The sequence below is a fragment of the Glycine max genome, chromosome 8 (genome assembly GCF_000004515.6).
Source record: "Glycine max cultivar Williams 82 chromosome 8, Glycine_max_v4.0, whole genome shotgun sequence".
Classification (NCBI taxonomy): domain Eukaryota; kingdom Viridiplantae; phylum Streptophyta; class Magnoliopsida; order Fabales; family Fabaceae; genus Glycine; species Glycine max.
In genome coordinates, this window is record NC_038244.2 from 14,882,165 (window position 1) to 14,906,976 (window position 24,812).

The 24,812-nt window shown below is 30.3% G+C and overlaps 2 protein-coding genes across 11 annotated transcripts; both read left to right on the forward strand.

Moving 5' to 3' along the window:
* The first annotated feature begins 4,425 nt into the window (after positions 1–4,425).
* On the forward strand, positions 4,426–8,477 carry LOC100791535 (protein SUPPRESSOR OF GENE SILENCING 3). 5 transcript variants are annotated; one of them, XM_041018270.1, is made up of 7 exons: positions 4,460–4,545; positions 4,730–4,914; positions 5,219–6,287; positions 6,473–6,767; positions 7,035–7,252; positions 7,668–7,819; positions 8,035–8,477. In XM_041018270.1, the coding sequence occupies exons 3-7, from the start codon at positions 5,337–5,339 to the stop codon at positions 8,252–8,254; spliced, it is 1,836 nt and encodes a 611-aa protein (XP_040874204.1). In that variant the 5' UTR covers positions 4,460–4,545; positions 4,730–4,914; positions 5,219–5,336; the 3' UTR covers positions 8,255–8,477. The 5 variants fall into 5 exon arrangements, with proteins under 5 accessions (XP_006585474.1, XP_040874204.1, XP_014634570.1 ...); XM_006585411.4 differs by lacking the exon at positions 4,730–4,914 and having other exon boundaries at positions 4,426–4,545; XM_014779084.3 differs by lacking the exon at positions 4,730–4,914 and having other exon boundaries at positions 4,529–4,545; positions 5,320–6,287.
* Positions 8,478–10,423: 1,946 nt separating this feature from the next.
* LOC100792067 (sterol 3-beta-glucosyltransferase UGT80A2) lies at positions 10,424–20,185 on the forward strand. Of its 6 annotated transcripts, none has more exons than XR_005892598.1 (16): positions 10,424–10,584; positions 10,978–11,049; positions 11,619–11,945; positions 12,233–12,303; positions 12,853–12,934; positions 13,335–13,436; positions 13,624–13,679; positions 14,295–14,329; positions 15,018–15,204; positions 15,433–15,642; positions 15,927–15,986; positions 16,102–16,141; positions 17,747–17,968; positions 18,954–19,028; positions 19,443–19,626; positions 19,876–20,005. XR_005892598.1 is itself a non-coding variant. In XM_014779085.3 (16 exons), exons 1-16 carry the CDS (start codon positions 10,516–10,518, stop codon positions 19,906–19,908), a joined length of 1,551 nt encoding a protein of 516 aa, XP_014634571.1. In that variant the 5' UTR covers positions 10,424–10,515; the 3' UTR covers positions 19,909–20,185. The 6 variants fall into 6 exon arrangements, 4 of the variants coding, with proteins under 4 accessions (XP_014634571.1, XP_040874205.1, XP_040874206.1 ...); XM_014779085.3 differs by lacking the exon at positions 19,443–19,626 and having other exon boundaries at positions 11,619–11,712; positions 11,803–11,945; positions 19,876–20,185; XR_005892599.1 differs by lacking the exons at positions 19,443–19,626; positions 19,876–20,005 and adding an exon at positions 18,039–18,287 and having other exon boundaries at positions 18,954–19,193.
* Positions 20,186–24,812: the final 4,627 nt, after the last annotated feature.

The following is a 24,812-nucleotide window of genomic DNA, read 5'->3' on the forward strand; positions in this document are numbered from 1 at the left end:
AATGTGCTTTTCTTGCTCAAACTATTGATTAAGACAATATGTGTATTGATTCAAGTGGAATTGAATTTAAATTTCTTAAATAAGATATGAGATTTGAGTCTTGTGGATAAAAAATTATATCTGAAAGATCCTATTAAAGGTGATCAATCTGATTGTTTGACCGAGATTATTTATCAACAAAGCTAATGGATTATTCAAACCAATAACCTGAAGATTCCACCAAAAAAACAAATTCAAAAGTTAGATTAGAAATGTAATAATTGTTGATATTTATTAAGTTACATAAATATGAGGATATATGTCAAATCAATTCCCCTTATTTCTATAAGAAATCCTACCAAGAAACAATAAGACTTCAATGATATTTGAATTACTCCAAATCTAATCAAACATATTTTCTATTGCAAATTTTCTTGAAAAATAAATGGTATGATCAAAAGAGTAAAAGTACAAATTTGTAAGTAAAATAACTAATATGTTTATGGGATAAACTACGAAGGAATGAAAAATGAAAAGAGGAACAATAGAGACATACTTGTTACTTTGACAGAAAATAGTGTCACAAAGGAAGAATCTTGCTGAAGGATAAAGAGCCAAACAATCAAACGAATAAGGGAAATGAAGAGTGTTGTTATGCAATGATATTTAAGTAGTTATTAACGAAGAAAGAATGCATGAGACTGAGCCAGATCCACGTTAGTAAGAGTGGGGCAATTGCCCCACAAAGTAATTTTTTATTCATTTAAAATATGTTAAATAAATTGTTTGCCACCATAGAAAATAACAGTTGCCTCGTAAGATATATATTTTTTAAATGAATGTAGAAAGTTACAAGAGGTGAAATATAAAATAAATTGGATTTCTTATTACACAATAATGTATTTTGTGAAAATCATATGATATTTTTCTACAAAAATATTAGACTATTTTTTTTATTCAGCTGGAAAAAATTTATGGATTCACTACTTGGAAAGAGGAGTTATATTAGTAATAAGGGAATGTACTTTTAGCAATTATCCATCATTGGCTCACCAAAAGTGGATGAGTTGACCCACATTGACATTCCTAATCCATTTTACTTGGCCATGAGTTCACTTGCTAAGCATCCAAGAAAGTGCGTTGATAGGTTAGGTCATAAAAAATAGCGATGATAACAAAATAAAAAAGACATATAAATACAAGCATTTTTTAAAATATTTCTAATAAAATTTTGACAGTAAAAAAACATAACTACAAGCATTTTTTAAAATATTTCTAATAAAATTTTGACAGCAAAAAAACATAACTACATCACTAACATTTTGAAGTAATTTATCAATTCATCATTAACAAGAGAGTAATAGTTTAAAGGTTACATATGTTCTTAGTCCATGTAAATATGATAATATTTATTTTCAGTCTCTAAAAAATAAATTGTCTTCTTTTTAGTCTTGTGAAATTTGTGTCTAATCTCATTACTACATGTTTAGTTGATGCTTTAGGTATGGTTAAAATTAGGCTAAAATGTAACTTTATCCTCTTATTCTCTTAAATCTATGATTTTAGTCCTCCCATTTTTTAATTGAGACATTTCATCTCCACTTTTTAAAAGTTTACAATTTTAGTCCATCTTTTTTTAGTTGAGACATTTTTTACCTCACTTTAAAAAAAATCTACAATTTTAATCCTTGTGACAAATTTCAAACGTTGATTTGTGTACTCTGTAAATATTGATTGACATATGTTTGTTCATTATTCACATAACAAATGTTTTTTTAATTATTTAATTGCTAACAAGCTTAATTTATTTTAAAAAATACAAAGTCAACAAGTCTCAAATTAACCATGAAAACTAAAATTATAGATTATTGTTAGGAAGGAAGGTTGGTATTATCAAGGATGTAGGCAATGCAACAAAAAAAATGATGATGATGGACCATTCAAATGCCACTACGGGGCATACCATGAAAAATTTGTTGTAAGGTTGTACCATTATTTTTTTGTACCATTTTTGGCTTAACCTTTTTATACAACAAAAATGACGCTGATGGACCATTCAAATAAAAATGATCTGATGGACCATTCAAATGCCACTGCAAGGCATACCATGAAAAATTTGTTGCAAGGTTACCATTATTTTTTCGTACCGCTTTTGGCTTAACCTTTTTATACAGTTAATTTCATTAAATCTGTTGTGCTTTTTAAAAATTTAATAGGTACAAATTGAATATTAAGGTACTTTATGGACAAGACACTGCAAATATAATTTTTTGGGATCATGAATGCACTGAAATCATCAGTCAATCAGCTCAGGAACTAAGGGATTTAATTATTCAAGTAATTACATGCTCATTTATATAGTGGTCATTTGTTTTTTAAATTTACTTATAACAATGTGTCATTGTGTTTCTCTTAGGGTGGAGAAGATCATCCCAAGAGTTGTCTATCTGATTTGGAAGTATTTTTCGTCCATAATATCATTGGCTATCTATCATATATTTATACATACAAAAGCGAAAATTTGGGTTAATTTTGTTGCTATTTTAAATTAGTAGTTAATATTTTATTCTATTATAGAGATTCAAAGTTAGCTTCAACATATGCTACACAACTAAAAATCAAGGGCCATAGCATCTTATAACAACCATATATCACCTGCAACATTATCTTAAGACTTAAAGTCTTTTTTTGTTACCTAGGGATCAAAGTTGTTATTGACAAATTGCAAACACAACATTTGATTTTGAAGGAAATAAAGGAAGTTTAAAATTATTGTTGTTGATGCATTCACCTTTGGAATGATCATTCATGATCTTCATAGCATACATGTCAACAAGTAATTTCAATTTCAAAATAACATTTGAAATGTCATTTTGAGGCTATTTTAACTTTCTTTTTAGTTTTTTTGCTCACAGTTATTTTCATTAAACAAAATTTGTGCAGGGGATTCATGAGTATAATAGTCACTAACGTCCATCAATATAATTGTGCATTTAGTGATTATTTTTGTCTTTACAACTAAGAAGTTTTGGATATAATATTCATCAATCACCACCTCCATATTAACTAAAAGGCTTGAGAATTTTATTAAGCATAGATTAAGAGTAATTAGACTAATCAGGATCTTCTAAATTGATCTCAACATTTTTTTAATGTATTTTTTATATTATTTCATTATGTTACAAGTGATTCATTTTTTCTCATATAATTTATTATTCATTTTTATATCAATTATTTTCACACAATTTTTTTTTTCAAACATGCCTATATATAATCAACGCGACCCATGCGTATGCACACATTATCAACTAGTTATATCTAAATGAATTTCAATAATTTCTAAAAAATATGAATTGTTAAAAATAACTTTATATTAAAAATTAAATTATTCACTATAAATTCAAATTTTAATTTATATATTATATTTATTTATTTATTATAATTTCTACTATATAAAAACAAATATTTATCATACGCAAATACACAAACTGTGAGTAGTGCCCATTTTTGGAGCCACTCTTAACCGAATATGGTGGAAGCAGGAGTAGATTTGGAGAAAGACAAGAGTTTATGTTTAATTAATTTTTAAATAGAAAATATAAAAAATAAATTGAAAATGTCATAAAAATACTAAGTTATTTAAATATAATAGAATTTTTTTACACGTAAAATAAAAAGATAAAACTGATCAAACATATAAAGTACAAATCAAGTAAATATTATTTAGATGTTTCTATTAAACATTTTAATAATAAAATTAAATTTATTAAATTTTCAAAATATTATATTACAATAAACAATTATATAAACTATTTAAACAATGCTATTAGATTTTTAAAAATATTTATGTTGTTTATTATAATTTTGTTATTTTATTTTTTAATTTAATTGTTTCTAAAGATATTGTTTAAAAGATTTAAAATATGATATACGTAATAATTTATATATTTAATGAAAATGAATAATAATAATATTTTTATGTTATTAAAGTTTATTTAATGTAAAATAAATTTTGTATTAAATTTTTAGATTTCTTTTTCAGCTAAAAAAGAATTTATTCTAATTTAACAAATTAGGAAGTTAAATAAATATAATTATCAATGATTTATTTAAAAAAAACATGATCTTTTCCTAATAAATAAAAATCTTAAAAGCGTTACTATCTTTTAAAGAATATAAAAGGTTTAGTTCCAGTAACACACTTTTTCAAATATATTATCTCTAATTAATTAGTTAAAATTTGAAAACCCTAAAATTTGAAAAAAGGGCATCAAACATGACACGAAACTCACCAATTTTTAATTAACCAATAATATATTTAAAGAAGTGTATCAGGAGTATATTAATAATATTTCTCATAAAACTTTACTATCTTTAAAGAATAACACTCTCATTTAGTTTTCATAATAAAAATAAACACTCATTTAAAATTAAAACAGTAAAACACACTCCCTTAAGAGTAATTGTTAGAGAGTCTCTCACGGGTACCGTGTGGGACTTTTTATTGTGTGATTATGATACACATACACATTACACGCTAGACTCTGGACCATCATCTGCTATCGGGTATGGCTGCTGCTACTGCATTCTCTCTCCAATTCCATGGATTTTTGTTTTTTTAAATTCTTATTGCTTCTTTCACATGCAAAACTCTTAATAGTACAATTGCCTTATGAATGCGTTATTGCTATGCTGTTATAAACCAATGCTTTGTTCTGTTGCTCCTTCTGCTGTTTTCTTTTGTTGGCAGGGGTAAGTAGATTCTTTTCATGAATTCTCAATGCATGTACCCGATATTTGCTCTTTCTCAGATAACTCTGTTCCTCGATTGCTCCTTTGTTGGGGCTGAAAAAAGAGGAACACAACGATTGTTTGTGTAGTTAATCAACCAAATGAGAAAAAAGAGGAACACAACGATTGAGAATTAAGGGATAGGTAATCAATCAAACTTGTTCTTGACTCTGTGCTATTTCCATCACAGTTGCTGGAAAGGTTTTCACTTTATCATTGAATTGATCCAATGCTCTGGCTCTCGGTTTATGAATTAATTAAACTGTTTTCATTGACATGAATTGGAACTTTTGGACTGTTTCTTATGACAATTTTCAAACTTTATATATAAATTAGCTTGGGTAAGGATTGTTGTTTATGAAACCAATTCCTTTGGAACTTCTGATGCTAGATGTATTTTTTTAATTAAGCCATCCATTTGCTTGTTTATTGTTTCCCTGATTCCCAGAGGCTTCAATATTTTGACCACTGGAAGCTGTTTTGTTGCCTTTGTATGAGGTGTCATTGATAATTATGCTTCGAAGTGACAGTATCAACTCCCTGAGATAGGTGGTGAAAATTGAATTATGGCTGATGATGGTGCTGATCCATTTCCGAAGTTGACAAGTGTGTATAGAGTGTCTGGTTCCAAAAACAATAAGCTGAGCTGGAATGTAGCCAATTCTCAGCAAAGTGTTGACTCCAGTGTAAACAACTCAAGGCAGTTACAGAGCATTTCTGATGGCAGTGCTTCAAGATCCTGGTTTTCTCAAAATTCTAGACCAAATGCATGGGAAGTTCCAAGTGTGATTCAGAAGCTGAGGCTGGGGAAGCGGGGTAATGACGGATTGACTAACAACAGTAACCTACAGGACAAAAGTAATTCTCCAGATGCTCTGGCTTTGACGGGAAGTGGAATTTTGAATGACAGCAAGTTGCCTCCTGAGTCAGCAATATCTCCAACATCAGAGACATGTTTAAATTCATCTGTTGATGTTGTTGATACAACTACATCCAAGGATTTAAAAAATGTTGAATGCAAGGATGAGAGAATCCCAGAACCCCATTGTGAAGACAATGGATCTGATATTGTTTTTGATAGTGATGACGATTGTTTTTTAGACAACATTGACTTGGATACCGGGGAGAGAAGCCATGAACAGTGCAAAAAGAGCAAGTGGCTCAGGAATTTCTTTGATAAATTAAATGCACTCACCAATGAGGAGATAAGTTCATTAGACAGGCAGTGGCATTGCCCAGCATGCCAAGGGGGTTCTGGTGCTATTGATTGGTACAAAGGGTTGCAGCCCCTTTTGGATCATTCCAGAACAATACAAACAACGAGGGCAAGACTGCACCGGATGTTTGCTGAAACTTTGGAGGAAGAGTGTTTCAGGAGAAGAGCTCCATTAACAACGGTTGGCGAAGTCCACAATATATGGGAGGGTCTTGATAAGAAAGTCAAGGATCATGAAATAGTTTGGCCCCCAATGGTTATTATCATGAATACAAGATATGAGCAGGACGAAAGTAATAAGGTACAATAATATTGTCTTATTTTCTAGTTTGGATATGATGTGTTAAATCAAATATGCAGCTACTTGCTGATGTTCTCTCTGTGTGTGTGGGTGTGTGTATGTGTTAAATCAAGTATGAAGCTACTTGCTGAATTTCTTTTATGTTATATGCATGTGTAGTTTCACCTCATTGAATTCAATTGTAGTGGAATGGAATGGGGAACCAAGAACTCGTCGATTGCTTCAGTGACTATGCTGCATTGAAGGCTCGACACTCGTATGGTCCACAAGGGCACCGAGGGATGAGTGCTTTAATTTTTGAGGAAACCACGGCAGGTTATCTAGAAGCTGTGCGGCTGCACAAGCATTTTAAAGAGCAAGGAAGAGATAGGGAAGCTTGGGATTGCTGTCAAAATCCATTTCTCCCAGGTGGGAAGCGCCAACTTTATGGTTACTTGGCTTCTAAAGAAGATTTGGATATTTTCAACAAACACTCCGGAGGTAATTTTTTCCTCTCTCTTAATCAGTTTTGTATTTATTGTATGTCAGCCCTGTACAGTTGTTACTTGATTGAAATAATTGATGATGAACTTGAATATGGCAACTCTACATTTCTTAAGAGTTTGGTAATCTAGTAATTCTTAGTTGGCATATTTTTTTTTTCTGTCTCTAAGAGAGGGAACTAAGTGTTATTTTTGTGTTTCTTCTCTTTTTTGGCAATCGTTTAATATTTTAAATGAATGCTGCTGATACATCTACATTCTTTAGGAAAGACAAAACTGAAGTTTGAAATGAGATCATATCAAGAGATGGTTGAGAGAAAGATAAAACATATTAATGATGATAGTCGGAAGCTTGACTATTATAAGAGCATGGTAGCCAAAGAACAAATCAAATCACAAGTCGGTGCAGACTCTTTATGTAAATCAAGTGAGAAGTTAAGCATGACAACTGAAAAAAACCGTGTTGACCAACAGGACAAGGAGGTAAGGTTATGAGGATGAAATTAAATTAATGTTATTCTTGTTGGGCTCATTGGGTTTCGCAAGAAGAAGCTCTGATTGTTATCATATAATTGAGAGCCTTTATGCATAAAATTGGTTATAATGCTTTATGTTTTGAGGGTAATCATATATGCTGGTGAATGGTGGCTGTCTTTATGAAAATATGATATTTACGAGAAACCAAACCGATAAGATAAGGCTATTTTTCTTATTCTTACAACTTCATTTATTTGTTCCTGTTTTTCTCACTTCCATTTTTTTGGTGTCTGCTCAAGCCTTTATTGCTGTACAACTTTTTTAGTGTGATCTTTTCTGGGGAGGAATTTTATAAATTTGTCTTTCTTGATTCTGGTTGTAGCTTTCTGAATGATGATCATTTTGAAATACTGTTTTCTAGATGGATGCACTAGAAAAAAATTTCCAGAGCCAAATCCAAGACATTCAACAAGCCATAGCTGCAAAGGAGGATAAGTTTGTGAAATTACAGCTGCAGGCAATGCAAGAAAAAGTGAAAGAGTCCTGCAAAGAATCTTCTGAGAAAGAGGACAAGTACACCTAATATTTCCTAATTGTGCATTATTCCAATTTCCAAGGATGTTTCATATTATCATTCTTTTACTACATATATATCTTAGCTTTCTTTTGCCATTTTGGTAAAATACTCAACTAAGTGATTAGCAAGCAATATTCTAATCTATCTTCTTTCTGAAGCAAAATTCTCTTTTGCGTTCGGCATTTTCTAATATATCATCTTCTATCAACAGGGTGGAAAATATCTCTAGTTTCCTGAAGCCTCAAGACAAGGAGATGAAGCAATTCGAGGCAGAGAGAGAGAAAATTAAAAAAATTCATGAAGAGAAAAAGTTGGCTCTGAAGAAGAAGCAGTGGCAAGAGCAGGTTGAACTTGAGAAGGAGTTAGAGAATGAACTGACGCAGCTCATGGACAAGTACAATTGCAACCAATCTCAAGAAAAAAACTGTTAGAAATGAATGACAGCTAGGTAACATTATTAAGGAAAACATACACAGAAATGGTAAAAGCCAAAAGCATTCATAGGCATACATATCAGGCAGAGTACATGATTATGTGTTCTTTCTGCCACATTTTATTTTCCATAAATTAATACTTTTTTCTTTTGGTTTACCCTTGCATTTTTTATTTTGAAAGTTGAAAAGTGAGAGTTAACAAGCCCCACCGGCACCGAAATTCTGGTCCCATTTTCATTGATACTTGATATAGTTTTGCTCATTATATCTGTAGCGTGCTTTGCTTGCAAATGGTTTCGAATATAAGTAATTTTCTGTTGATTGAAGTTACTGTTGGGAATTTTGGATGCATAGTTTGAAATAGAATTAGTCTGAGACTCATACCGACTAATAGCAAAGTTGTTAACAACGGGATTTTATCTTACATTGGAAAGGGAAGTAAAAATTGAAAATGCTAGTAAATTGAATGTAGGATTTTGCGAAATTCAAAATGCATATTCACAATCCATATTCCATAAATGTCATGCATGATATTCATAAGTCATAACCCATGAAGTAGTAAAGAAACAATTTTAAAAAACAAGTACACAACACTTTATGAGTCGCAACATGTTCAAACAGAGGAAGAATGGAAGAACAACAATGACATGAAGAATGGAGGATAAGGTCATCTTTAGTACACGGATCAGGATGATGTATTATTTTTTATGAACAATAAAAATGCGCCACAATAAAAAAAAAGGAACCATAAAAATGTTTAGGGTGTATTTCTAAAATGTATATATACAACAAAGATAAACAAAAAAGTGAGAAATGTAAAAATTACATACAATCTCACATTTGATGCCAATTTTATATGTTGATTAAATATCAGATGCGGTTTTGTCTTGTCGTGTTTATGATATCGCAGCAATATCACGATGGTGGGTTCTTAAAACTTTGATGGAACTATTATCATATTGACGTGTCGACGAGTTATATACCAAAATTTCTCTGCCTTTCTTACAAGTGTAAACTGAAACCACAAGTCCGTTCTCTTGATGGCGTACATGCTATTGCTGGCAATGCACACTTAAAAAAACCAGTGTATTATATATATATATATATATATATATATATATATATATATATATATATATATATTGACAGAAATAGTGTATTTTATATTATACTTTAGGAATCATACACTAAATAAAAATAAATAAATTATGTTTGACTTGTAATCAACTGAAATATACAAGAATAACGAAACTAAACCAATTTCTACTTTATAATTTTTTAATTAAAACCTATTTATAAATTCAATTTTTAACATGTTCATGGTTTTCGATTATTAATATTTATATTTGCCCTTGACAACATGCTCTTAAAACCAAAAACCAATAGCTTTTTTTGTGTGAAGGAAAATACCAATAGGTAATAAGGATAAAATGTAATAATAAATTAATATCCAACCGCATTCGTTTTAAGTTCTTTTAAAATAAATTGTTGGATGGTTAGCATTACCAGAAAAACTTAGTTAAGAAAAAATGAAAGCCTAATGCTCCTCTGATTAATTCATGCATTAAACTTGTCTTTCTAAATTATTGAATATATAATATTCTAAAACTACTTGAAAAACGAAAATATCAAAATTAATAATGTTTTTGAGATACTTAAACCGAATCTTACTTTAATACTTTAAGAGTTGATTTTGACGATTTCGGTCTATCTGATTTCCTTAGTTTTTTACACTAGAATAACAGTGTTGGCAAGGTGAGATTTGCTTCGAAGTATAATTTTGTATTTCTAAGAATCATATTTTAAAGAATACTATAATCAGAAATGTTATTTATGATTGATTTAAAAATATATTTAGTTAGATTTTAATATTTCTAAAAATATTTATTTTAAATTCAAAACTTATTGAAATTATAAAGACTCCAATGAGATAATTATTTTACAAACAACTTTTTTTCTATATATATAACTTAACAAATTGAGAAGTTTCAATGGTTCTGTACAACAAACAAGTTAAATTTATCTTGAAAGTATGAGGTGATATGTATAAAAAATTCAAATTTAGTTAATAAATATAAAAAAAATTCATAAATTATATTTTTTTTATTTTTTGGAGACCCATTTGTTATGGCATCACATTCTATGGCGAATTTAACTATTTAGTGTTGTTGTTGCGGTTCTAAAATAAAATAATTGAAAATTTTCAATAGAAGGAACCTAGGAAGTAGGAAGTGCGGTATCATTTGGAACAGAGGAAAATGGAGAGAAGGAAGCCGAAAGCAGTGTTCATGGCCTTCGGCACTAAAGGCGATGTCTACCCTCTTGCAGTCAGTTTTTCTCCTTTCTTACTTCTCAGTACTCTCTTTCCTAAACTTATTTCTGTTGCACAACATAGGAATAGGATAAGGGTGATGCTTACAATTACCACCACAAGTGTTGAGATTTTTTTTACTGCTTAATTTTAGCTAAACTCTTTTTCCCTCTAATTTTATATGCGAAGATGCACTTTTTGATAGTTGGTAAAATTTTGGACTAGTATTCCTCAATGTATTGTTCATGAAATTCTTGAGTACAGAAACAAATTGTCTTATCAGCTTGTATAGTACATTGATGATGTGATTTGGTTTGAGATTTCTAGTTGCCCTTATTTTATTTTATAGTTAGATTGGCTTTAAAAGTCTTGCTTGCTAAAGTTTGCATTGCATTGTTGTTGATTGCAGGCCATTGCTGCAGCTTTTGCTCGTGACCAGAAACAGTATGATGTGATGCTAATAACTCACTCAGCACACGAGGTTTGCATTTTAAACATTTACCTTAGGGGGGGTTTAGTAGGGGAGAAAGTTTTTCATGCCTGGGAATCATGAATAGATTCCCAAACCCCCCCCCCCCCACGGGAAAGTTTTCGTGGGAAATTTATTAAAAAACATTCTCGGGAAACATTGTTTTCTAGAAATCTTACTTTTTTAAAATGGATACCAAACATGGGAAACTCAAAACTTCTCCCCTACCAAATGCCAACTTAAGTCTAAACGAGCATTATATTAGTTTTTGGATCATTCTGGATACCTTTCATAGCCTTTAGTACTCGATGGAACATCATTTTTCACAATACTTTTTAGTAATGGATTCTTGTGGTTGTGGTTTCTCATTCACCAATCACCGCAATCCTCTTACATTTGGCAGTCATGGTGGTTTGCTTAACTGTTTGGCAGTAAGTCATCCGTAAAATTTCAATAGAAAGAAATGGGTTTTTATTGCTGTGACTGTGACAATGATGTTAAAATTATGTATTTCTAAAAACATGAAATGTGCTTTCCTTACTGTTAATAACTGACACTTAAAACAAAATATTTCCTTTCAGAGCTTGAGTACTCACTTGGCTGAAAAACATGTTCAATATTGCCCAGTTTCATCACCCCCAGTTCTATGTGCCGATCAGAATAATGATACTGAAGGTTTGAACAATCAATTTGGTTCTAATTATGAAAACTGGACTGCTATTGTGAGGGGAGAATATATATTTCTAATGGGTCTTCTAATATCAGGGAAAGCAGAGTCATCTTTTTTCTTGCAGAAAAAGAAAGTTACAAGAGATCTTAGACAAGAATGCTATGCTTTAATTGAAAGGATATTTGGAGATGGCCCAGGCTTGGACGGTGATCTTATCGTGATAAACTTTTTTGCTTTGGTATTCTAAGTTGAAAACTGTATCAAGATAAATCTTTTTGAATTTTGACAAGTTTCTCACATAATTGGGGGACGGGTTTAATTGAGCTAAAACTTGTTAACGACAATTGGTTTATAAAAAATGTTCTTATCGCTCATTGCTGCATCGGGAGTGCGGAATAGTTTATATAGAATTGTTTGTGTTCAAGGAAACAATGAGACATTTAATACTACTGGAATTGAAAAAAGAATCAACCGACATTTTCTAAAGGTGATCTGGTAATTGAACAGATTTTCTTGATGGTTTAGGAAGGGTGGAGCCTTGCAGAAAGTTTTTGTGTCCGTTGCATTGTAGCTGCTCCTTATGTTGTTCCATACAGGTAAGTTCATCACCATCATGTATGATATCAAACATTCTGGAATTTGGATACATCTATGCTTGTTTTGTGGTGAGCAATTACAGTTTTGTAAGAGCATCAATGATCTTGAACTTCTCCTAACATTTAGAGCTCAGATTATTGAGGTTGCCATAATAATAAAACATGTATATTTTGAAAATTAGAAAACGTACCCAATTGGTATTGATTGACAAAGTTATCTTGAATTATTTATTAGTTTCACCTCTGAACTTTTAAATTTTAATTAGAGTGCTAGTATAGGCACAATATATACAACTCTATTTTGTAGGTGAAGAAAACTGAATTGCAATGTTCAAATGAAAAACTTTTGTAAGTTGTTTGCATTGCATTGGTTAGCATATGTGTTGCTCAATGTCTTTCCTTTTTCGGAAGAAATACAATATGCTTTACATAAAAAATTATTCTCTCTAGATAGCTGAATGTAAAATGTCATATCCAATTGATGATTGGCTATATAGTTTTGGATGCTACAACTCATTTTGATAATTTGATCATTGATTTATTGTGCAGTGCACCTGCAACATTTGAAAGCCAATTCCAAATAGAGCTTCCTCTTTTGTATAAATACCTCATTGATGCTCCTTCTGGTAAGGTATTTCTTTATTTTTATTATATTCTAATGTTTTCAGTTTGGAAAGATGCTGTGTCAAGTGTTTTTGTTTATTTTCCTAGTTACTATTAACCATACAACCATGGTGTAAAATAAAGATAAAAGAGTAATATTCTCAGTTGCTGTAGTTAAATTAAGGTCAGGAACTTGGGATTTAGATAGGGAAAGGGGAAGATAAAGAATGACGGCTAACATTGATGATTAGGATGCTACACACAAATACAATAATCTAATGCACTCATATACTACTAATTATGTCAAGACTGGCAGAAACCCATGCCCACTACTAACAACTATAATATCTTATATCAAGAACTGGCACTTATGTATTGATTTGTCATTTTTTTTTTTTGCATTTTTTAATCATCTTGATTTCCTATAGGTCTGCTGGAAGGATGTTATTCATTGGATGTGGCCCCTTTTCACAGAAAATTGGGGATCATGGAGAAATGATGTCTTGCATCTTAGTCCATGTCCTTTTACTGTTAGTGTTTCCTACACTCTTTTTTGCTGAATTTAGAAAAAACAATTTCTATGCCTACTACTCTGTGTTTCAAACAATGTTTGTGCAACCTGAGTTAGGTTGCTATAGACATGTACATGTACCCTTGCTAGTATGGGGCACCCTCATTCTTTTAGATTCACCCAGGCATTTTTTTTGTTGATTTCAGGATCCAGTAACAGGTATTCCTACTTGGCATGATAGACCACAATCTCCACTTGTGATGTAAGTAACGGATTCTAAATGTGAAAGACGTTTTCAATATATATATATATATATATATAATGCAATTCTCTTACAGAACTCACTGGATCAAACTTCATATTGATGTTCTTTTGGCATTGTTGCTTGAATATCCCTGTGTTATGTGTGCTAAACTAAATCTAAGTTGCATTGGGTTTTGAAATGATGTAGTGTTAAATAAATTTTTAGTCCCTTGTTTATTTTTATTGCTAATAACTAGTCCCTCAGAGGGACTAATAATGGGCAACAAAAGGGCAAATGTTTAACCTCATATGGACTAATTATGAGCAATAAAAATAAACAAGGGACTAAAAATGGACAAAATTTTTTAGAGGGACCAAAACTCAATCTGAAATTTGACAGGAACTAAAAACTTATTTAACCCAATGATGTATTTTAGGCTCTACAAGTTACTAAGACAAGGCTTTAAGGTATTTTTTGTTATGTATAAAAAATACTACTGTTTCTCTTTGTATGTGACTACTAAAAGTTGTTTAGATCCAACAAAAGGGCAACTGATGTATAAACTTGATCTTTTGAATTGATATGCAATATTAGTTCTGATTTCTATTACTATTTCTGTGTATTGTTCTACAGGTATGGTTTTAGTAAAGAAGTAGTTGAATGTCCTGGTATGTTTGTTTATTTGTCTTTCTTATAATCATTTCTTTAACTACATAACTACATGCACTAAATATCTATCTCCATGATTTTGGCTGTTTAGACTTGAAGTTACTTTGCTTTTGTATTAAGACTCTTCTGCGTGCATCTATGCTGTTTTCTTTTATTTATCCATTTGGAGGTACTATCCTCCTAAACCACAAAATTGGGATAATGTCATACAGTAGTTGCGGTAACATACTGAGGGGTGACGAGTAGTGCTTCAATTAAATGTTTCTCAATTTATGTTGTCACATTCAAATGTCTCTTTGCTCCAAATTTGTGGCACATTGAGCAATGGCTTTCTGTAATCATTGTCTAAAATCTCTTATGTAGGAGTGAAATTGGAAGAATAAAAATAGAGAATGTATTGAGACATTGGACATATACTGTGTCTAAAAAAATATCTTGTAAATTTTTGTTCCTATCGAATTAACTAAAATTTCTTTGCTTTTGATTTTGTTGGTAAGAAAGCTTTTTGAAGTCATGGTTAGTGGGTATGTACTGAAGTCTGTTTCTCTATTCATGAATGATGACTTAGACATTACATGTTGGATGTTTTTAGCAATATTTGATTTCTTACTTGGAGTATGATTTCTCTAGTACACTTGCTTTCAGACTTTTAGTTTCATTACCTGATTAATTTTAGTGCGTTGACAGAATATTGGCCATCGAAAGTGCTAGTCTGTGGATTTTGGTTCCTCCCTATTGAATGGCAGTTTACTTGTAAGAAATGCAGAAAAATTTCATTACATGATTCATCAGATGACTTGTGTCCCAGTCATTTAGAGTTGCAAAACTTTATAAAGACTACACCAATTTTTATTGGACTGAGTTCTATTGGAAGGTACCACTTGCTACAATTTTGTCATCAATCTTGTAACACAGTAGAGCTGTTGATAGAGATTAGAGAGTGTGTTTCTTTTAGCCAAATCCCACTTTCCAATGCACATTGAACCCAATCCTCCTCTCACATTGGATTGGTGTTCAACATGACGGAATGGTGATTCAAACACACCCTTAGTCATTGCAATTATATATTATTTTAACTGATATTTTTCTTATTCACTTGCAGCATGGGTTTTTTAAAAAACCCTTATGCATTTATTTGTGTTCTTCAGACTGTCCTGAGCACCACAAATTACAGATTTATTCTATTTACAGCAAGATATGAACCCTTAGAATCAATAGTCCGTACCATTGCTGCTGAAGCATCATTTGAGCAGAAAAAATGGAGTGACGATTGTGTCCCTCTTTGTAATGGACGGCTATTGTGTTTTTCTGGGTGAGTTTTCTTTAGTTACTTTACTACAACAAACTTTAAGCTAGGCTGGAAAGGGGGCTCCTCTTTTTAATATAATAACTTGGATTTGACATCCATTTTTTGAGATTCAATTAAATTTGGATTTTTGATATAGCTTAGTGTAACTTACAATTAGAGCTATGGTTTCTAATGATCTTATTCTTATCTACTCTAATATTAACAGAAAATCAACATTCTTTTTCTGAAATTCTCTGAAATGAAAGAAAATGCTAAAAAAATGACATGGTTTTATATAATGTGAACAGTTCCGTACCATATGGTTGGCTTTTCCCAAAATGTGCTGCTGTAATTCACCACGGAGGCAGGTAGAAGAATTTGTATTCTAATCCCCTGGCCTTTTGATATTATCACTAAATTGAAGCATTCAAGAGACATGCTTACTAATATATATTTTTGCATGGAATGTCTATCTGTAATTAGTGGAACTACTGCTGCTGCATTACAGGCAGGCACACCACAGGTTGGTACTTTATCAATTCCTTGCTATCATACATCCATTATTAGATGCAGATACTCAGTTGCATGATTTGTAACAACATTGTTAAAACTGTAATGGACCTAGCGGTGCGGTCATTGAATAAGTGAAGATACTAATTCACTATTCATTAGTTAAATCATGGAAGAACTAGGACTGAATTGATGATAATAATCAAATATTTATTTTCAATATTATGTAAAAATATTAAGTAATGAACTAATATACAACTACGAGAAAAGTTAGGTGAAATTTTAAATTACCATAAAAGGATCATATTTCATGTCTTACTAGATAAATAATTTATAATTAATAAAAATTTCATAGTTAATAGTTAAATAATAATAGTTCATACATAAATCTTATATATGATCTGCGTTATTTGAAACATGCTTCAGAATAAAAGGTTTAAGAAAAAAATAAAAAGATCACTTATTTTTGAAAAACTGGTTCAAACTGATATTCTATCACCAGTTATTACTTGGTTTTGACTGGTGTTGGCAGGATCTTGATCGGCTTGGCTGGGTTCTTAACCTTTTTTTTTTTTTGCTCCATTGCTTTTGAAATTGTCTAGACCAGTAACCTGACTGATTCCTGGTTCAACCAGTTGAACTGACTTGTCCGGTCTGGTTCACTTTAATAATAACTAGGATTTTTATTATATATCCTTGACCTGGTGTACAATACAGAGCAAAATACATGCTTTGTACTAAATCTGTCTGATACTTGGATATTGTATACTGAAGGATGTTAGGATGACAACTTGTTGAATAAACCCAGATATAGATACACACATATTGATGACGGTTATAGTTTTGGCATCTTTACACTAATATACTATTTCATGATCTGGCGTGTAGTTGTACACTTAGACCTTCAGTAATTGATGAATTGTACGCTTGGAGATTCAGTAATACATCAATTATTTAGGGAACATGCAATTAGTATGGTATGAAAAACATTGTTGACAGGTTTCTTTACCTGTATTTGTAATGTCTTTAATTTTGGTGAAAGGTTAAAAGTCGAAGATAGATTTTTCATTGCATGATTCCTATTGCATAAATTTATTCGTAAATCATGTAAAGTTTTGGTTTGGGCTTAAGAATACATGTCTTCTAAATGTATCCCAGGGGGCGTTTGTTTAAGTTAAGAAAATTTTTCTCATGAATCACATGCTCGGGAATATTATTTTTGGGAACATCATTCCCATGAACATGCTTGTTTGATACCAGTAAATTGAGGAAAAAATAAAATTTATTTAATCAAAAATAAAAGTTAAAAAAATAAATGTGAGAGAATGAGGTGGGGCGTGGTAGTTATTGTAGAAAATAACTTTCATTCCCATGGGAATCCAATATACCCTTCTCCATGGGAATAAGCAGCAAAATAATTATGAGTATTTTACATTCCTCTGAATCAAATACTCCAGGTAATATTTGCACCAAACCTGAGAATATGATATTTTCAAGTCCACGTTCCCCTGGGAATCTTGCTTGAAACCTTGAAATCTTGAAACAAGCTTCCTCAGGTGTTGTTGGCTTGTTGCCTGCATGTAGTTGTTATATATGGTGGAATAAACTTGCATTGCAGGTAGTATGCCCTTTCATTCTAGATCAGTTTTATTGGGCTGAGAGAATGCATTGGCTTGGTGTTTCACCTGAACCACTCAGTAGAAATCATTTGCTGCCTGATAAAAATGATAACACGAGTATCCACGAAGCTGCGCGTGTACTATCACTGGCAATCCATGATGCATTATCATCAACAGTTAAAGCAAGGGCAGCAGAAATTGCTGAAAGAATATTGCTTGAGGTAATAACTATTCTTAAGTAGGTGATTACTTTTTTGTCATGCATTGTATACATGATCCTTCGACTTCCAGGACGGTGTATCAGAGGCAATTAAGTACCTCAAGGAAGAGCTGGGCTTAAATTGAGATATTGAAGATGGTTGAAATATTCCAAGAGTTCACCTTTTTTGTGATTAATTCAAACTCATGGGTATTTTGTCACCAACTCAGCCCAGGATCTGACAGCATTGGATATTTTGGACTTTATCTTTTAGTGGGATATTTAGAAACTAGTTAAAGACGACGACAAACTTTACGGTGTGAACATTGTTATAGTTATAGGTACATAAGAGTTTATTAGATGCCTTATTTACAATTTTTTAGATGTTTTTGGTATTGTTCTTCAATCAAAGTCATAGAGTTTTTGTGTTTTTATTTACCAGTCCAATGTTAATCATTAGTTTTTGTTAGAATATTAATGGGAATTTTTCCTTTTAACTCTTAAACTTCCGTTTCCAACCGCCTAACCAATTTTATACACATTCTCTTGAATGCACTTTTTATTATTGATTGAAAATTACATTTTTTTTTATATTTCATTTCTTATTTAATGATTTCGTAATTTTGTAGTTTTCAATTTTAACTTAATATGAATATACTGAGTTAAAAAAGACTATTTCATTAGTACTCCACAGTCAAATAATAAAGATTTGTATTAAAGATCAGCATAGTTTATCGAGATAAAACTCTGACGTGATTCTACATAAATAACATTGTCACAATATTTTGTAAAAAACAATATTGTAACAATATAAAAATGACTTAATAATTAGTTTTTTCATTATATATATATATATATATATATATATATATATATATATATATATATATATATATATATATATATATATATATATATATATATAATCTTTCAAATTAACTTCTCTAGTTTTTATTTTTTATTATTGTTGTTGGCTTGCGGTATTTAATTTTTGTCCTCTGTTCCAGTGTTCCACAACGTGGTGGCAGTGCAGTGGGAGGCTGATTACAAAGAATGCAATTCTGCAAAAAGATCAAGTAAAGGTGTATTTTTTTTATTAACAAATATTAGTTTGCTAGTTTTATTAAAAATACTAATAAGGAGGATTTGAACTCCTGAAATGTCTCTCCCCTCTATAAGAGGATTCACTAGTTTAATTTATAGAAATAATTAATAATAATTAGAGTGCCAATAATAATTATTCCAAATCTCAAAGAGTAACTATTCTAAATCTTTAATATCTGCACGTGTAACAGATAAAATAAAAAGAGTAACTATATATTCCAAATCTCATTTAAAACATAAATAATTAAATTACATTAAAATAAAAAGAGACATTTTTGCCTTTAACAAATAATAAAAAGAGTAACTAGCAATTGCAAATTTTAATAATCAGCTATAAAACCCTTCCTTAGTTATATGTTTTCACCCACATTCTGAATTGTTGTTATATTTAGCACAATTAAAAGATGGCTCAGGGAAGAGGTATCCTACTATTATTGTGTATGTTGGTGCTTTACTCTGTCTCTGAGATGGCTCATGCAAAAACCTATATGGTTGGTGGTGAATTTGGCTGGAACTATACAGTTAACATGACTACCTGGCCTAATGGAAAGAGTTTCAGGACTGGTGATATACTCGGTTGGTATCATCATATCTTCAAAATTATAATAATTTGGCTGGAACTATACAGTTAACATGACTACCCCTATACCATGCATCATTTTGTTACGTTTTTCTAACAAATTATAATAATAATTTTAACATAAGAGGGTTCTTGATTTGTAATTCTTCTTCTATATATATATATATATATGCAAATTGAAATGCTATATTTTCTTAGACATGCATGCCTCATTAATTTTTATTATTCATTATGCATGCGTGCAGTATTCTACTATATCACGTATGACAATGTGGTGATAGTGGACGAGGCTGGATATAATTCATGCAGAGCTCCAAAAGGATCAATAACGTATCGGTCAGGAAATGATCACATCGCACTAGCCCGAGGACCAAACTACTTCATCTGCACTAATCAAGATCACTGCAGCTTGAATGGGATGAAAATTGCAGTTAATGCTATATGATAGTATAATTAATTATCAACGTACATGTTTAATTTGTTTTTGCTAAGCATGCTGTGCCAATGTGTAAGGATTTGATTTCGGTCACAATAAATGAGGAAGATTAATATACACTTTAATTGAGCTGTTTGCTGTGCAGTTTGATTCAGTTTTTAAACAAAATATTGTCCATATTAAATATATAAATAATTAATATGCAGTTTAATTCGTCTAGTCTCTTTTTAATTTTTTTTTACATGATTTCTATAAAATTATTTTTAATTTGACAAATAAAAAAAGTTGACAATAAATTTAATTTGGCAAATATAAAATAATAAGTCGTGTTAATCCTTCAAATGACATTTACATAATTGTATGGTTTGTTTATTTAGAAAAATAAAAAGTAAAAGGAAATGAAGTAAAAGAGAATAAAAAGAAACGCAAGAAAAGAAAAGGTAGAAAATGAAATGATTTTTAGGTTTTTGATAGGAGAAAAAAAAATAAAAGGACAGAGAGGTAAAAAAAACATTATTTTCTTTTAATTGGTGGTTATGTAGAAAGTAAAAAAGAAAAAAATATATATGTATATATAACCGTTATAAAAAAAAATGAAGTGCGTAAAAATAATAATAGTTTGGTATTTTAACTACACAAAACACAATTTTATTTTCCATTCTGCTTAAAATGAACGAATTCATACAGTGGTAGGGTCATTTACTTTTTTCCCCCTTTGTAATTCCTCCTCTTGAAACAATACTAAACGATACCGTTCCAAACAGTGCGTTAATATATATGTTTTTGAGGTAAAAATCAAACTATAATTAGATAAAAAAATTAAAAAATATTATTTTGGTTACAAAATTAAAAATATATATCTTTTTTTGGTCAATGAGGATAATAGTATTTTTTGCTACAGCATAAAAAATATACTATATTTAAATTTGTCTTTCTTTTATCATAAAATTAGGAGTCATTTAATATCTCAATTGAATGAATATAAACTTTCTTTGACTTTAGAGTAATGCAATTCAGAGAACATATTAGTATTTTTTTTTGTTTCAGCATAAAAAATTACTTTTTTTCACAACAATAAAATTTTTTTGACGGAATAAAAAATATATATTTAAAACTTCTCTTTTATTTCATTATAAAATTAAGAGTTATTTAATATCTCAAATCTCAGATGAATGAATATAAACTTCCTTTGAGTTCGAGTAATGCAATTTAACGAGCACAAAAACTATTTTATTCTTAAACTAAAGATCAATAAATATTTTAATTGAAAAATAGAAATTGTTGAATTTTAATTTTGTTCAGTTATTTATTATTTCATCATGTATCAGTTATGTTTTTTTTTTCTTGGTACATGTATATTAGTTATGTTAAATTCTATTTTTTTTTAAAAAAACTCTTTTTTTTATATACAAAGGAATGTGTGGATTGTTATAGACTTCATAGTATACAGTTCAATTTCTATAACTTATAATAAAAAATCTCCGCTAAGTTTTTTATTCTTCAAAAGTTTGTGTTCATTATTTAGTTTTTTATTTAATTTTTTTTCAAATGATTCTTTATATTTTTCTCTCTCATTTGTTTATTTTAAATATTCTTATGAATTTTTAATTTGGTCCTTCTAAATGCGACATATAATGAGAAATTTATGATATTTAGGAGAACCAACATGTGAAATTCATGATATTTATAGAGATTAAAATAAAAACTTATAATATTTAAAAAGATTAAATGAGAAAGGAGAATTATAAAAGAACATGCATGGTGATAATTTTCCAATGAACGGATCAATTCATTGAATTGCAGGAACATGAGCAACATTCATATATAAAAGGATGGAACAAAAACAATATTTCTCTTCTAATATTTTTCGGCCGATTTCATCCATTTTATGATTATATCATTGTTTAAGCATGCCAATTTGTTCTGCTCATGGAGAATAGGCACACGATTTATTTCAAAATATAATAAGCAATTTTTTAAAATAAGTAATTTTATAGTTTTTTAATGTGTTAATTTGTCTAAACTGTTTTTACTTAAAATAAATAATTTTATGTTTTTTAAGAACTAAATCATATTTAATTCTTTAAAAAATGTTTATTTTAAAGTTTTTTTTAAGTTTAAACAAATTCTCCCTAATAACTGAGCCAAATAAATTGCTTGAAATGAGATTCACTTGCTGTTGAAGAGGTGTCAGGTGTGAGAAAATAAAAGCTTTGGAATGGTTTGTGTCATTGCCTTATGCCTATTAGGGAGGGTTGCATAGATAAATTAAACCAAATGTGGATGCAGAGACATGCACAAATTACGGACTCGGGAGGCAGGAAGAAGAGCAAAGCTCACGTAACCACTTAAATCATTAATTTGATATTATACTTTTTATGTATAAAACACAATTCATGCAAGGACTGAAAAAATATAATTACAAACGTTCACAACCTATAATAACAGGTAAACTACACAGTGTACCGTACAATTATAATATGTTTGATTACAAAGAGGAGTAGTTTCACATTAGATATCAGGTTTATATTTATGTAATTGTTCATGATTCATTGTTTTAAATTAATACTGTTGATGAAATGAATTGTGGTGTTTACCTAAAAATTTCTGTAGTTCTAAATTCTAATGCTTGTAGGAGTTAGGAATCCAATGCTTCAATGGCTTCCCTCAAAAGCCAATGGACGTTAATTAAACAAGTGGAGGCACAGGCACATGCAATCATCCATATTCCTTTAAAGTTTGAAAATGTATATATATAAAAAGGTACAGCTTCGCCATCATAACAAGCCAAAAACAATACAATAAAATCATAGTTATCTAAAGACAATTGGAACATGACCAATATATAAGTTGCATGTATAAGTTTCTCCGAATCCTGACTTCAAGGGTTTTAAGAAATGGTACACGACACTGTAACATCAAGGTTTTTTTAATTATCTATGACCGCAACACAACTGCAATTGGTATCGCATCAGCAGCATCTGTACCGCGATTTCTCGCTATATGAACAAATATGAAAAAACTAAAACGCGAGGGTGACCAATATTTAAAACCTTGACTTCCACCCCAGATCACTAGCTCCACTTGAATGAAAAACGAAAACCAATTTAAGTACCTTCAAATCATGATGTCTAACCAGCCAAAAGAGAAGAAAAAAAAGTTGCTTCTCCGATATAGTGTTTTCATCAAGGAAAGGAGCGATAAACATTGTGTTTCAGTCTTTCAGATTAATATGAAGCTGCAAAAAGATAAAAAAAAAAAAAAAAAGACGCATTATATTAGATATCCAAATGTCTAAGCAATTGTTTTGGAACCAGAGTGGCATTCTGATACTTCGATATATGACTCAAGTGCAAGATATGGAAGAAGATGCTACAATTAATGTATATAATTTACATTACATGGTTGAACCCTCAAAGAAGGTTTCTCAGAGGCATACTGACCACCTCCAAATAGCTATCATGATCACCAATATTGGAGTGGACAGAATGCCAAAATGTCTATGGAACAAGGCCTCTGAGAAACCCTAGAGAGCAAAGGAAAATTAAGCACAGGGAAATTAAATGGAAAATTGTAGCTTATAAGTTTACTGAAGTAGCTAGGGATAGCTATAGCTAGGTTGCAAATTGTAATATAAGAGAAATGAGGAAGAAACAACAAAGTTTTCTATAATTGCATTTTGAATTTAAGAACGGCTTTTTGTAGAAAGAAGGTGCATCAGCGTTGTTGATATGGTGGGCGCTTATGTTGCAATAAAGATAAAAACACTTTCAATTCAACCTTGTTGGTTTTGTCTACACAAGTTTACATGTAGTAATATATATTAATTTGTACAAGACTTATGCTTAATTTGCACTGAAAATTCATGTGAAACTATATGGAAACTTAGCTTTGTAGGGTGAAAAATGTTAATCAATGTCCTAAGGACATTAGTTAAGGAACTAAAAGAATAAAAAAATTATTAAGAAACGAAAAGTTATGTAATTTATAAAAAAAAAATTATGTTTTCCTATAATCTTTAATGTGAATATTTTTTATTTTATAGAAGAGACTATATATATGCAGCATCGTTAATAATTATTAAAGAGCGTGGTATAATGCATGGGAACTGGAAACTTGTATAATTCCTGTCTCGGCATATATAGCAAACAAATTTAATCTGCCATTGTTGTTGATGTTGGTATATAATTATAAAGTAATCAAATATCTAGCCATAAGATGAATTTCTAAACATGGTGATTTATGGCATGCTCTTGTTGTACCATGTTTTGCCAATGTTGACGTTTTTGTACAAATTCAGTCAGACGATGTTAACGGGTGTGGTTAAGTCTAGTCGATTGAACCTATTTAGAAAACTAAATAGAGCATTTTGGACCATTACAAAGTACAGTAAGACCTAATTACAACTTGGTGTTAACGTACATGGACTTCGATAAGATCTAAATTAGACTTGTAATAGTTTAGAATATTTTTGTTAATCAATTATGAATTTTGGGTCTGCAATAATTTAGGATTATTTTATTATTTGATTTGGATTTTTGTAGGATAGTTTCAATATTTTCAGTAATAATTACATCCAATTGTATTGAGTGACTTTCTGTTTTCTCTATTCTTTATTCCAAATCCACATATGCAAGTCACAATACCAAAATTTAAACTAATTTTTAATTTTAACTTTAAAATAACTTTTAAGATTTTAAAAAACCAGGTGAAATTCTCTGCCTTTAATAACACAAAAACATCACA